At 54.3% G+C, this 12,843-nt stretch overlaps 1 protein-coding gene across 1 annotated transcript; it reads left to right on the top strand.

Annotated features, from left to right (window-relative positions):
* Positions 1 to 2,021: 2,021 nt before the first annotated feature.
* On the top strand, positions 2,022 to 6,483 carry SOX7 (SRY-box transcription factor 7). Its single transcript, XM_030269884.4, has 2 exons — positions 2,022 to 2,340; positions 4,204 to 6,483. The coding sequence occupies exons 1-2, from the start codon at positions 2,115 to 2,117 to the stop codon at positions 5,100 to 5,102; spliced, it is 1,125 nt and encodes a 374-aa protein (XP_030125744.4). The 5' UTR covers positions 2,022 to 2,114; the 3' UTR covers positions 5,103 to 6,483.
* Positions 6,484 to 12,843: the final 6,360 nt, after the last annotated feature.

Below are 12,843 nucleotides of genomic sequence, written 5' to 3'. Positions count from 1 at the left end.
AGAGGTGCTCTGAGAGCTTCCAGGCTTCAGCAACAGAGGCAGGAGGTGGGTGCAGGTCCTGTCCTTGCTCAGGGTTTTATCCTCTCTCAAACCTATCCACCCATTCTGCAAAATGTGGAAACACAGGCCAAGGTGGAAGCAGTCCTGTAAAAGGCATCAACTGGAATTCATCCATCTCTTTCCTTTTCCCAGGAAGAGAAATTCTGCTGCTACTACTAAAAATTCCTGTCCTCTGGGGCCTCCACAGAGGTGTTTCCATATTCATGATATCCAGGTCCTGAGCATCCTGAGGGTTAAATATAACAGTGAGCCATGCAACATATTCACCATACCCAAAATACCATCCCATTCAAAATAAAACCTTGTAACCCCGGGCAGCCTCTTTTCCAGGCCACTTCCACCCTTCCTAAAGGGAACTAAACAGAATTAAGGATGTTCCCGGTTTTCTTCAGAAATTCTCACTGCCAACCTCTGCAGCAGCTGCAGTCTGCAAAATGCACCCGGGAGACCTGTGCAGGGCAGGGTGGAGAGTTTGTCATCCTTCTTCCCTGCCCCATCCCGGCACTTCAAGGTGTGAGACAGGACTTTGGGAGAGATCTGGAGCTGCTGGGGGACAGAACAAGCTGTCCCCAGGAGCGTGCCCAGCTTCAAACCCCAGATAAAAGGCAGCTCCTCTGTGTGTGTGTGTGTGTGTGTGGAAAGGGTTTATAAATCTGTCCCAAGACCAGGAAATCTCCTGCGCCTTTTAGATTGAAGAGAAGTTGCCTTCCTGTTGTATTCCCAGATAACGCAGCTCTGATGGAGCCCACTTGTAAATAGCTTAATAGATTTAATCAGTTCCTTTGGAAAATGTTGTTGCTTCCGCAGGGTTTTAGTTCGGTCCCGGGGAAAAGTTTGAGGAGGGCAGTTGCTGCTTCTGCTGCGAGCGAAGTTGGCAGATTCCAGCTCTTCTGACCCCAAAATCACTGCAATCCACAAGAAACCAGAGCCATCGTGCTCCTATGCAGAGGGAAGGCAGAGACCAGGAAGCCCAGGCGGATCCTGCCCGGCTCACATTGACATGAGCTCTCTCCATCACTCCTAATCTGACAAGAGTCAATAGGAACACCCAGGCACGTGGGAAACCTGCCCGAGCTCCCCGGCCTGGGATCTGCGCCGGGGTTTTCCCACCCTTGTGAACACCGTTGTATGGCTTTGGGACTTCCATCCCATCCAGCCTTTTTGGGTTAGGGCAGCACTCCTTGAAAAGCAGCAGCAAAGAGAAGATCCTTTGTTTCCCAGTGGCCAGGGATGGGCAGCGGGGACCGACTGGAGATGTTTCAACCTCTCTGAGCTGTGCCCTGTCCCATCCCTGCCTTGTTTCCCCCTAAAAGCTCCCTTAGCAGTCCGAACAGGTTGGACAAGCACCTTCCAACAGGTTCATTGTGTCCTGGTTTCCATCCCATATAAAGGGACCTGGAAATCTGTGGTGAAAACCCACATGGGGTGGGCAAAGCACAGCCTGGGCTGGTGGTTAAAGCAGGAGAAGTGGGGAAAAGCTGTCCCTGCCTGTGGGATCCGTGCCTCGATTTCCCTTGGCAAACAGGGTTCCTGCAGCTTGTCAAAGCCTGGGGAGGGGCCTTTTGCACCCCGGTGGGATCTTCCTTTCAGTGCCATTTCCCTTTTCTTTCCAAGTTTTCAATGCCTTATCTCCTCTCACTGTGTTACCCCCCAGCCTTTAAAGTTTGAAGGTGTCTGAGGGCAGGAGGGCAGCGAGGCTGTTTGGGGGCGGGACATCTCCAGCTCTCTCCTCACTCCCTTTCAGCCGGCAAAATAAGGAAAATTAATAATAAAAGAGGGGGAGGGGGGAGTGGGAAGGAGAACGGAGGGTGTTGGGGGTGCTACTTCCCCGGGGGGGGGGTTTACCGGGCAGAGGGTGGGGAGAAGTTTTCTCCCAGCACCATCCCGGCCGGGGCTGAGGAGTTTGCAAACAAGGAGGAGCAGCGAGTCCCTTCGGTGTCATTGGAGGAGGCTTTTTCCAAGGAGCTCATAAATACGGGAGAGGCCGGGCAGGAGGCTGGGACTGCGCGGGGACCCCGAGGGCAGCGCGGCGGGGCGGGGGGGGCCGGGGGGCCATGGCTGCGCTGCTCAGCACATTCCCCTGGCCGGAGCGGCTGGAGGGGGACGCGGGCGAGGGGCTGTCCCCAGGGCCACCCCCCCGAGCGTCGCAGGGCGAGAAGGGCTCCGAGAGCCGCATCCGCCGGCCCATGAACGCGTTCATGGTGTGGGCGAAGGACGAGAGGAAGCGGCTGGCGGTGCAGAACCCCGACCTGCACAACGCGGAGCTCAGCAAGATGCTCGGTGAGCAGCGCGGTGGGCGCGGGTTTGGGGGCGATGCGCGGGGAGAGGTCGGGGACCCACCCGGGCATCCCCGGGGGTGCAAACCCTGCGCGGATCCGGTGTCCCGGGGTGAGCACCCGAGCACCCACCCGGCAAATCCTATCGGGATTCAGTGCCCAGGGGCACCCACCTTGTCCGGATTCGGTACCCGTGAGTCCAGCAGGGCATTCCCGGGGGTGCAAATCCTGCCCGGATCCGGTGGCCCGGGGGAGTCACCCACGGGCGTGGGATGCGCACCGCGCTCGGATCCAGCGCTCCGGGCTCGGTCCCCAGGCACCCCCACCTGCGGTGCCCGGAGTGAAAACCCTGTCCGGATTCAGTGCACTGGGGAGGGGATCCAGGCACTCTCCGGCTATTCCTGGGGTGCAAATCCCGTTCGGATCCAGTGCCCCCGGTGGGCACCCACCGTGCACCCACCCCGTCATTCCGGGGTGCACATCCCATCCAGATCCAGCGCCCCGGATTGGGAATGCCAGCACCGATGGCCATCCCCGGGGATGCCAACCCTGCCCAGGTGGGGACCCGGTCTGGCACACAGCAGGGAGGCACACCTACACCTTCCTGGCTCTTACTGGGGTGCAAAGCCAGCCCAGGTGCAGCACGCTGGGACTGCAATACCTGATGGAGTTCTGCACCCCGGGAGCAGCACTGTGCACCCACCCTGTCACCCGCGGGGTGCTCACCCCAGAACTGTCCCACACTCCAGGTGTGCAGCCACTCCTCAGGGTGCAAAGCCCGATGGTGTCCTGCATGCCAGGGGACAGGCACCCTGCCACCCCTCTGCTGCAAACCCTGAGGGTGCTGCCCTGCTGTGCAAGGAGGGACCCCCAAATTTCCCTGGCCTGTCCTTGCTGTGCCACTTTGTGCCAGTATTACATGGCTGAGGTGGGTGTGTGTATTTCTGCTGTTACTTTTGGGGGATCACAACCCATTTCGAACACACATTTGTTCTCCATTCCCCATCCACTATTTCTCCCTTCTTCTCAATCCCCATTTTGATGTGAAACCGAGAGCGCAAACCAAAATTATCAGCCCATACAGCCTGAGAAAGAGCTGCCCGAATTGCAACACAGCTTTACTGCCCAACCTCTTATCCAAAGTTTGTGTTTCCCTGGACAGTTCTGTGGTGTTTTCTTTGGTGGTTTGGGTTTTCTCCTTGCTGCTTTGCCATGCAGCATCTCAGCTTATTAGTGTTATTTCTGCTGTCTCAGGCCATGGGAAGGCATCAAAGGCTTTGATGTGTATCCTCATTTCTCCCCCTTGCCCTGAGGAGCAGCCTGGGACAGCCTCACTGTGGGATAAAACCCCCCTACAAATGCTGCTTCTCTGCGCTTTATCTCAAACAGGGAGGCACGAGGTCATAGGATTACAGAATCATGGAATGGTTTGGAAGGGATCTTAAAAACTATCTAATCCATGGGCAGGGACACCCTCCACCATCCAGACCAGCTGTCACAGTGCCCAGGTCTCCTTGTGCCCTGGTGCAAGCCCTGGCAGGGCACAAGCTGGGGCACTTTAAAGGACAGCACGTCCTGACCTCTGCTCAGCCAGGCACAGCCTTGGCTGTCCCTTCTCCACAGCCCATGGAGCTGGGAGAGTTCATCTGCCTGGATTTATTTTCTAACCCTAAACCCACCTTGTGTGTCAGTTTGGGATGAAGGGAGTCAGAGACCCTACAGCAGCCTCAATTCCCCCCTTCTCCCACCCGCTGCCGCCACATCCCCCTGCGGGGTTTTTGGGATGTGTCCTCCCGTGTGTGTCAGGCGGGACATTGGGCACCCCAGGGAGTCTGCGAGTGCTAAGGGAGCGTGTCCTCCGTTTCAGGGAAGTCCTGGAAGGCGCTGAGCCTGTCACAGAAGCGTCCCTACGTAGAGGAGGCCGAGCGGCTGCGGGTGAAGCACATGCAAGATTATCCCAACTACAAGTACCGGCCCCGTCGGAAGAAGCAGGTCAAGCGCATCGGGAAGCGGGTGGATCACGGCTTTCTGCTGGGCAGCCTGACACGGGACCAGAACTCTGTGCCGGAAAAGCGGACCTGCAGCCGGGCCGGGGGGGACAAAGAGGGCCCGGGTGAGTACCACCCCCGCCCGGGGCTGCCGGCTGTGCGGGGGTACCGGGAGGCTCCAGGCAGCGGCAGCAGCACCAGCGTGGACACCTACCCCTACGGGCTGCCCACCCCGCCGGAGATGTCCCCTCTGGATGCCATAGACCCCGAGCAGAGCTTCTTCTCCTCGCCCTGCCCCGAGGAGCATCACCGCTCCCACCTCGCCGGTGCCACCTTCTCCCCGGAGTACGCGGGCGGCTCTCTGCCGTGCGGCCACCACCCGCTCAGCCCCATGCCACAGCCGGCCACCTGCATGATCCCCCCGGCCTCCAGCTGCCCTTCCCTTCCTCCTCCTCCTCCTCCCAGCTACTACACACCCGCCTTCCCGTCCCTGCCCCCTCCCAGCCTCCATGCCCACCTGGGCCAGCTCTCCCCGCCGCCCGACCACCACGGCTTCGACACCTTGGACCAGCTGAGCCAAGCAGAGCTGCTGGGGGAGATGGACCGCAATGAGTTTGATCAGTATCTCAACAACCCCGGCCACGGTGACCACCACGGCGGGGCCTTGGCCAGCGGGCACGTCCCGGTGTCCGGCAGCTCCCACAGCTCCGAGAACAGCCTCATCTCCGTCCTGGCTGATGCCACGGCCACCTACTACAATAACTACAGCGTCTCTTAGGAGCCCAGCCGGGGCCGCCTGGACCGGCCGAGGAAGGACCCGACACTGTTCCGAGGCGTTGCTCCCTGGGGACATCGCCCACGGCCCCTCAGGGTGACCGAGTCCGAACCACAGGGCCCTGGAGTCTCCTCGGTGCTGTAGGTAAAGGATTTGGGTTATTGGGTCACCACCGTGCAAAGCCTGGAGTGCTCTGTTCCAACCGTGGCCAGGGGGCACTTCCCGATGCCAAAGCCCTTTGGCCAAGTCCCTCTTCCAAAGCAGGGATTTTCCCGGGAGCGCAGGAAGGCTGCCCCTCATTTTGAGGCATCCCCAGCTCTGCTTTGGAGTCAGGAATGCAGCAGCACCCCACAAACGTCAGGTCTGAATTCCCCCAGGAAGGGGGAAAGGCAGGGATGGGAGAAGGGAAGATTTTGGTGAAGGTCCATGAGCTGTGGTTGCGTTCTGGTGGTGGCCTTGCTGTCTGACCACCCTGACCTGCCTGACCACTGCAATGGGGATTAAAGCCCCCATCCCCTGCCCCAAAACAAGGATTGGGGGCTTCATTCCTTTGGGACACTCCAGAGGGGATGGGAAACCAGCCGGGAGAGGAGTAGCCAGCCCTGAGAGCGCTGAGCCTGTTCTGGAGTGGGGTAAGATCACGGCTTAGAAAGGCAGGATCCGGCCGGCATCCACCCCTGGGAGCAGGTCCTGGGATGAACATTTTGGCCAAGAGGTGATGATGTAGCAGACACTTTTTTTGTCAAACATCCTTTGAAGGGGAAGGCTCCGTGTTTGGAGCCACAGTGCCCAATGCCTCTCCTAACTCTGGCGTTCTATTGCTTGTAATAAAGCTGTACATTGATTTATTCCTTCCATTACTCCTCCTGCCCCCCCCACCTCGGATTTTGTATTGCTCGAGTTCTCTTCCTTTCCATAAAGATGAAGCTTTATTTTAAATCAGTTATATGACATGATTAATCTTAGTGTTTACTGTATGGCACTTGGTAATGATTAGTTAGTAACGTGGTTATGATTTCCTGGTTTCAGTCCCCAAAATGTATTAATAATAATTGCAAAGAAAACTTTAAAAAAAACCCAAAAGTTCACTGGTTTTAAGCTAATACATTCCATCTCTTTTGTGTGACTCTATGCATTTTGAATGAGTGTAGATACGAGTTTGCATAAAATATTTAATTTAAATAAATATGTTTTTATAGGATGATTGTTCAATGATTTAAATTGCTGTCGCTATTGACAACAGTTTTCAAAACAGAAACATTTCCCGTGCAAGTGCTATTTTTTTATATTTTTGTTGTCATCGTTGTTGTTGGTATTTTCAGCCAAATTTTTCTACTTCCATTTTTTTATAAATAAAACAAAGATCTGTGGTTATCTTTACAAATTGTGTATTGCTTTCTAACAAACAGACTCGGGGCATGATGAGTGCTTACCCTCACTTTTCACAGAGTATCTCAGGGCTCAGGTCACTGTGCTGGCCTGGATCCTGCTTTTGCCATCTCTCAGATATGATCTTTGTAATCCTGTTTCCATATTACAGTGAAGTCAAGAACTTTGCCTTTGGTGTCTTGGTGAGCACAGATGATGTTGCCAATTTATGGAGCGAGTGCCAGTGCCTGGAGAGTGGATTTTAATCACATTTAAGGTTCTCTTTTCTTTCACAGTTTGGGTAATTCACCTTTCAAGGTGCTCCACAGTGTGGGGACCTTGAGAAGGGTCTTCATTTCAGGTGCAGATTGAGGGAATGAGACCTCAGAAATGTGTGTGGGTCAAATTTGGGGAGGCATGTGAAGGTGATGTTGTGTGATGGTCTTCAGGCCCGGCCAGCAGGGAGAAAAGCTTAATCCACGTTGTTGTCCATGGAAAATATCACCGCCTGCTCTTGCCAGACATTAAATCAGGCGGTGCCCCTGCTGTCCTTGAGGTTAAGCCACGCACAGAGAATCCTGGAGTTGTATGGGCTGGAAGGGGCCTCTGGAGATCCAAGGCAGGGTAAACATTTCCCAAAGCAGTGTCCTTCCAGGCTGGGTCCTCCTGCTTGGCCCCAAAAAGTGGAGGAGCACTATAAGTAGTGCCCTTTGTGCTCTGCGTGGTGGCTGGGAGGGATCTTCAGAGGTGACCCAACCCCACCCAACCCAATCCTGTCCCTTGTGTCCCATAAATGACATCATTGATCCACGAAGTCCATGGTCCCAGAAGGTGGAGGCTGTGTGAAAATTTGGGGAGGCACCAACATGACCAACAGAACCCTGTCCTGTTCTCCTTTATCCCCCACTTGTATCCCCTGGATTCAGCTCTCCCATCCTGCCTCTTCCTTCTTCCATGTCTCAGTCATCCAAACTCACCCTTGGCCTTTCCTTTTAGGGGAAAAGGAATGGATGCCTCTGGGTGTCCTGCCAGCCTCAGGTATTCTGGTGGCTCCCTGACTGGGGTGGCTCAGCCCAAAAGTGACTCTTCCAAAAGGATTTTGGAGCTGGAGGGAGGGAGGTGCCGGGATCCTGTTTGGCCTCTCTGCCCAGCAGCACTGACTCACATGGGACCACGCCAGGAGCAAGAGTGGGGCTGGAGAAGTCCTGCTTTTCCCTTCTCCATCTCTCCCTGCAATCCCTGTGGTGTCCCAGGCCCAAGAGGCAGCTGAGAACAGTGAAACTGCCCTGGGGAGGAGGCTCAGCTGTCCCAGCCCCCTCCAGAAATTGAGCTCTGGATATTGCCACCAGCCTGATCTGGGATGTCACATTCTTACCCTATACAACCCTTTCTCCAGGACATTGGCTGCTCCCACCGATCCTTCTTATTCCCACGCCCTGAGCAACGGTGGGATCAACCTTTTCCCTCCTTGCTTTCATCCCATGCAGGGCTGCTGGAAACAAACCCCTCTCCAAGAGCTCCCAGCAGCTCCCAGAGTCTGATTTCCCCAGGAAAAGGGGTTTCTCCACACACCCCATCCCCAAGGAGCCCATTGTGCCCGGATGAACGCAGAGCCCCGCCAGCCAAGCCTGTCCCCACTTGCCCAACCCGGAGCCACGTGAGGAGAGGTGGGAGCTTGTCCCTGTGCTCTCTGCACGCCAGGAACAGCTACAGGTCCCAACCGGGAGCTGGGGCCCCCCGAGGGCGTTGGGAGCCACAGCCAAGGCGAGGTGCGGCTCCCTGGGAGCCACGGCCGGATCCGGGCACACGCCCAGTGCCGGGAGCAGCCGGCTCCCACCTCCAGGACACTGCAGCCGAGATGAAATTCAGGAGCACCACCTCTTCTCTGGGGGGATGGAAAATGAGATGCTATAGGTCAATCCCCTCTACCCACAGCAATTTTTTGGGATGCAAGGCGTTGCTGGAGGGAGCAGATGGAAAATAAGCGGCTGGCAGAGGTGGGAAGGAGTGGTTTTGCTTGGAAAGTGGGAATCCATACAAAAGACTGCTGGCCATCGTTGTTTATGGATGTTGAGGGGGGTCTCCACCCCAAGCAGGACTTGTTCTGCATCAGTCCTGGACATGTGTCTCCTCTTTCCCCATCCCAAATTGAGGAGCCCATGGCTGTCTCTGTGCATGCTGAGGAGTCTTGTGGTTTGTGGCCTGATGTTCCCAGCCTGGGAAACCGCAGGAAAATCAAATCAGGGCTGCAGGAAGGGATAAAACAGCCTCACGCCACATTTGGGCTCCTGCTTGGGGATGTCAGCTTGGGCCAGGACAGGGGTATCTCCTTGCCACGAGGTGAGCAGGGTGTGAGCCCTCTGCCCCCAGTGTCCCATGGCCTTGGCCAGTCCTCGACCCCGTGGCTGTGCAGGTTGTGGTGCCGGGCATGGGGAGCAGGGATGAGGTCACCTTCCTGGTTAGCTGGAATTTGGGCTGGCCAGGAGCTGCCTGCCGTGTGTGTCATGCCCTGGGCAATTTCCCTTGCATCCCTTGAGCAGGTGGTGACTCCTCTGTCCTCTCTCTGCTTGTCCCAGTGCCACTGGATGGGGCTGGGCCCTGGTGACAAACAGCCACAAGGATGTTCCATGCCTCAGTTTCCCTGTCTGTAAAACAGAGATAATTCTTCCTTCCCTCCCACCCTTTTTCCAACCAGTGCTGGGACATGACCTGTCTCTTCCCCAGAATTTGAACAGGACCAAGTGCTTGCGCTGCCTTTAGTGGGTCCCTACCCCATTTGAGCGATCTGGATCCTGCTACAAAATCAGCTGGGAGACAACAATTTTCCCTGATTTTCTGAAGCAGAACCAGGTGAGGGAAGTAGAGGCAGAGACGGGAGTGAGATAATTGGACTGAGCTCACCCTTCAAATCAGCGATTGAACCCAGAGAGACCCTCAACACGGCCAATCCCCCAAATCCCCACATCCTAGATCCCCTTTTGCCCCCTTTTTGCTCACCTTTCCCCTCCATCCCTTTTCTTTCTCCACACCCCACCCTGACTCCAATCCCTGCTGCACCCCACGGCGGGGAGGGCAGGATCAGACCCTCCTCCCGTCTCTCCAGAGGAGGGAATGAGACAAGCTGCTGAGTGGTTTCCTGCCCAGCACTGCCAATGGGAGCTGCTTGGGGTGCCGGGAGCAGGGGAGGATGTGTCCGGAGCTGAGTGTTTCCTGGCAGATAAGGCCAACCCCTCCTGCCGGATGTTATGAGTCCAGGTCCTACCTCCACGTTTCAAGAGAAGGGGCCGAGGAAAGGCTTGGATGTTTATGTCAAGGAAAAATAACTTCTCCCTCTGTGTACAATCCTCTGGCTCCCCCAGGGCTACGTGCGGCAGGGTAAATGCTGGGAATAGGAAAACGGGCGAGGAGGATGATGGGGAACAAGGAGGGCTGTGGGCAGGCTGGGGTTTCTGCCTGATTGGGAATGTGCCAAGGCAAAGAAAGGATGGATCAGGAGAGATGAGCCTGAGGATGGATAGTGCATGCTCAGCACTGTGGGATCAGGCTCATCATCAATCCAGGGTCATTATAGCCAAACCCCACGTGTCACCCCTGGTGCCCATCTGGGGCACATCCAGGCCCAATTTGGATTTCTCCTCATCCTTCAGGTGAGCCCCTTCGAGGCCAGAGCCAAGGCAGCCCCCGTGGCTGGAGAGCAGGGTTATCCTGCTCACCTCTGTCATCCAGGGAATCAGAGATGCTGGCAGAGGGAGGACAGCGGCAGAGTTGGGTCTGGCAGCCCGGATGGCTGGGGAGGAGGGGGAAGCTGTGCAGTGAGTATGGAGGGAATGAGGAAAACATGGATTTTCTCTGTATTTTTTGCAATGAATAAGTAGAATCCAGTGCTGGCCAGAGCCTCCTCTTCAGCTCGTAGCTGTGCTATCCTAACACCCTTCTGGGAACATCCCCAAGGCTCAAGGCAGAACCTGTGCACTGCCTGAGGGCTGGTACATGTCCAGGGCCACCTCTGGATGATGGAAGGAACATGGAGAGATCTGCACTAGACTTAGGCTGGTCAAGAAATTAGGACAGGGAGGACCCCCAGCCCTCAAGCGTTACCATTCCCACTGAAATTACACCAGATCCCAGCACAGCCATGCCCAGGCCACAAGTCCTGCCCAGGCCCAAGACAGGGGCAGTGAGGACATTCCTGGTGAGAGTTTGGATGTGATCAGCTGGTTTGGATGTGTCCTGGCATCGAACAGCTTTTCATGGAGAGTTTTTTCTTTGGCATCAATAGGGAGAAATCTGAAATTAGACAGAATCTGGCAATCTCTTGTCCAGGGTGATTAACAAGAGCTGAGCTGTTTCCCATTCCCATCTCAATCCAAAAGTTCCTATTCCCCATCCAGTGGGTCCAAGAGAGGACTGGAGGACAACTTGAGAAGAAAGGAGAGAGGGAAAAGTCCTGTTCTTCCTCCCCCAAGCTTGAGGAGCCCATGAGGGACTGAAGGGCATCCAGGGAGCACTGCTGAGTTCAGGGAGAATTTTGGGACAAGAAGCCTGGTGCTGGAGCCTTGACCTGTGCCCTCCTCCAGTGCCTCCCACTCCTCTTCCCTGAGCCCCTGGAATTCCCCCGTGTCCCATCCAGCCAGGACACCACACCCCGCCTCAGCCAGCCCGAGATGTTGTTCCTTTCCCTTTGATTTCCAGGAGCTCCCACTTGGCCCCCAGAGCTCCACGGCAAACAAAACATCAGAAGCCCAGGCTTGGCGGTGCAGGAAGGAAACCGGCTCATGTGGGGCTGAGTCACGATCCCGCTGCTCCTCCCGGCATCCCAGGGAGCGGGAGGGTATCAAGGGATGCCACGTCCCACCGACCCCTGACCGGCTGGGGCACCCAAAATCCTCCTACACCACCACCACCACCACCACCACCACCACCACCACCCCATTTTATTTGTTTGGATAATCAAAACATGACCTGTGGGTTTTTTCCCATTAAGTTGGAGTGGGAAACGCTGGATTTGCTTCCCTATTGAGGGAAAAATCTCCACACTGCCCATCTGGGCCTCGGCCAAAATTCAGGGAGGCTGCCAAAGACCTGAGTTTAAAAGAAGCTCCTCAGCACCCTTGACCTGGGACCAGCTACTTGATTTTCTCCTCTCAGGGTAAGTTCTTGTCTAGAGCTTCGCATGGTTGTGATTGACACCACTCAGACATTTCCAACTCTCCCACTCATATTAATGTAGATTTAAAAAAATGAAAAAATAATAAAAAATACACACACACACACACACATATATATATATATATATATATATATATATATATATATATATATATATATATATATATAAGGTACTCCCAAATCCACCCTTCCCCTTTACTGGAAATACCAAACATACATAAATAAATATATATATAAATATAAAAATATACTTAATATAAGTATGTACAAATATATAAATATATATAAATATAAATATATACACATACAGGGGAAATGACGCATGCATGTACATATATATATATATATATAGATGTATAAGGGATCCTTGTGTGTGTATATATATATATATATATATATATATATATATATATATATATATAAGAAAAATGAGTTCAAACTTTTTAGCAAGGCCATTCATGATAGGATAAAGTGTAATGGTTTTAAACTCAGAGAGGGTAGACTTAGATTAAATATCAGAAAGAAACCTGGTCTAGTGGAAGGTGTCCCTGCCAGTGGCAGGGGGTGGAAGGAGAGGAGTTTTGAGGTCTCTTCCAACACAAGCCATTCTTGTATTCCATGATTTTATGATTTTATACATATTTTTGTGTGTGTATGTGCACACAGAGGACATAGGACATATGGCTTAGAAAAAGCACCATCCTTTGGTCTCCTTCACCACAGGTCTCAGCACAGTCTGGTGGAAGTCTCAGCTGAGTCCATGTCCCACGTGTCCTTTCTGGGGGGATATCAGGAAAAGGTTCTTCCCCAGAGAGTGTTTGGGCACTCAGCAGGCTCCCCAGGGACGGGGCACAGCCCCAAGGCTGCCAGAGCTCCAGGAGCATTTGGACAAAGCTCTCAGGGATGCACAGGGTGGGATTGCTGGGGTGTCTGTGCAGGGCCAGGAGTTCGACTTGATGATCCTTGTGTGTCCTTCCAAATCAGGATCTTTTGTGATTTCAGAATTTAGTGATTCTGATCCTCTTCAGTGCTGGCCTGGGAGAGGTGATAGCCTCTGACTGTGCCTCGATGGCCTGGTGGTTCCAGAGGCTCCAATGACCCTCATGGATGCCCCTATGAAGGAAAATTAAGGGATCAGCTCTGAACCCCACTGGTCCATCCTCCCAGCCTCCCAAAAGAGGATGACAAAACCCAAACAGTGTCCTGG

This window comes from Taeniopygia guttata, chromosome 3 (genome assembly GCF_048771995.1).
Source record: "Taeniopygia guttata chromosome 3, bTaeGut7.mat, whole genome shotgun sequence".
Lineage (NCBI taxonomy): Eukaryota > Metazoa > Chordata > Aves > Passeriformes > Estrildidae > Taeniopygia > Taeniopygia guttata.
The sequence above is the reverse complement of the archived record's forward strand: the minus strand, read 5'-3'. Positions and strand labels throughout refer to the sequence as shown.

Coding starts and splice junctions, on each gene's coding strand:
- SOX7 (XM_030269884.4), top strand. CDS start 2,115: ATGGCTGCGCTGCTCAGCACATTCCCCTGGCCGGAGCGGCTGGAGGGG. Junction 2,341..4,203: donor GGAGCTCAGCAAGATGCTCG/GTGAGCAGCGCG, acceptor CCTCCGTTTCAG/GGAAGTCCTGGAAGGCGCTG.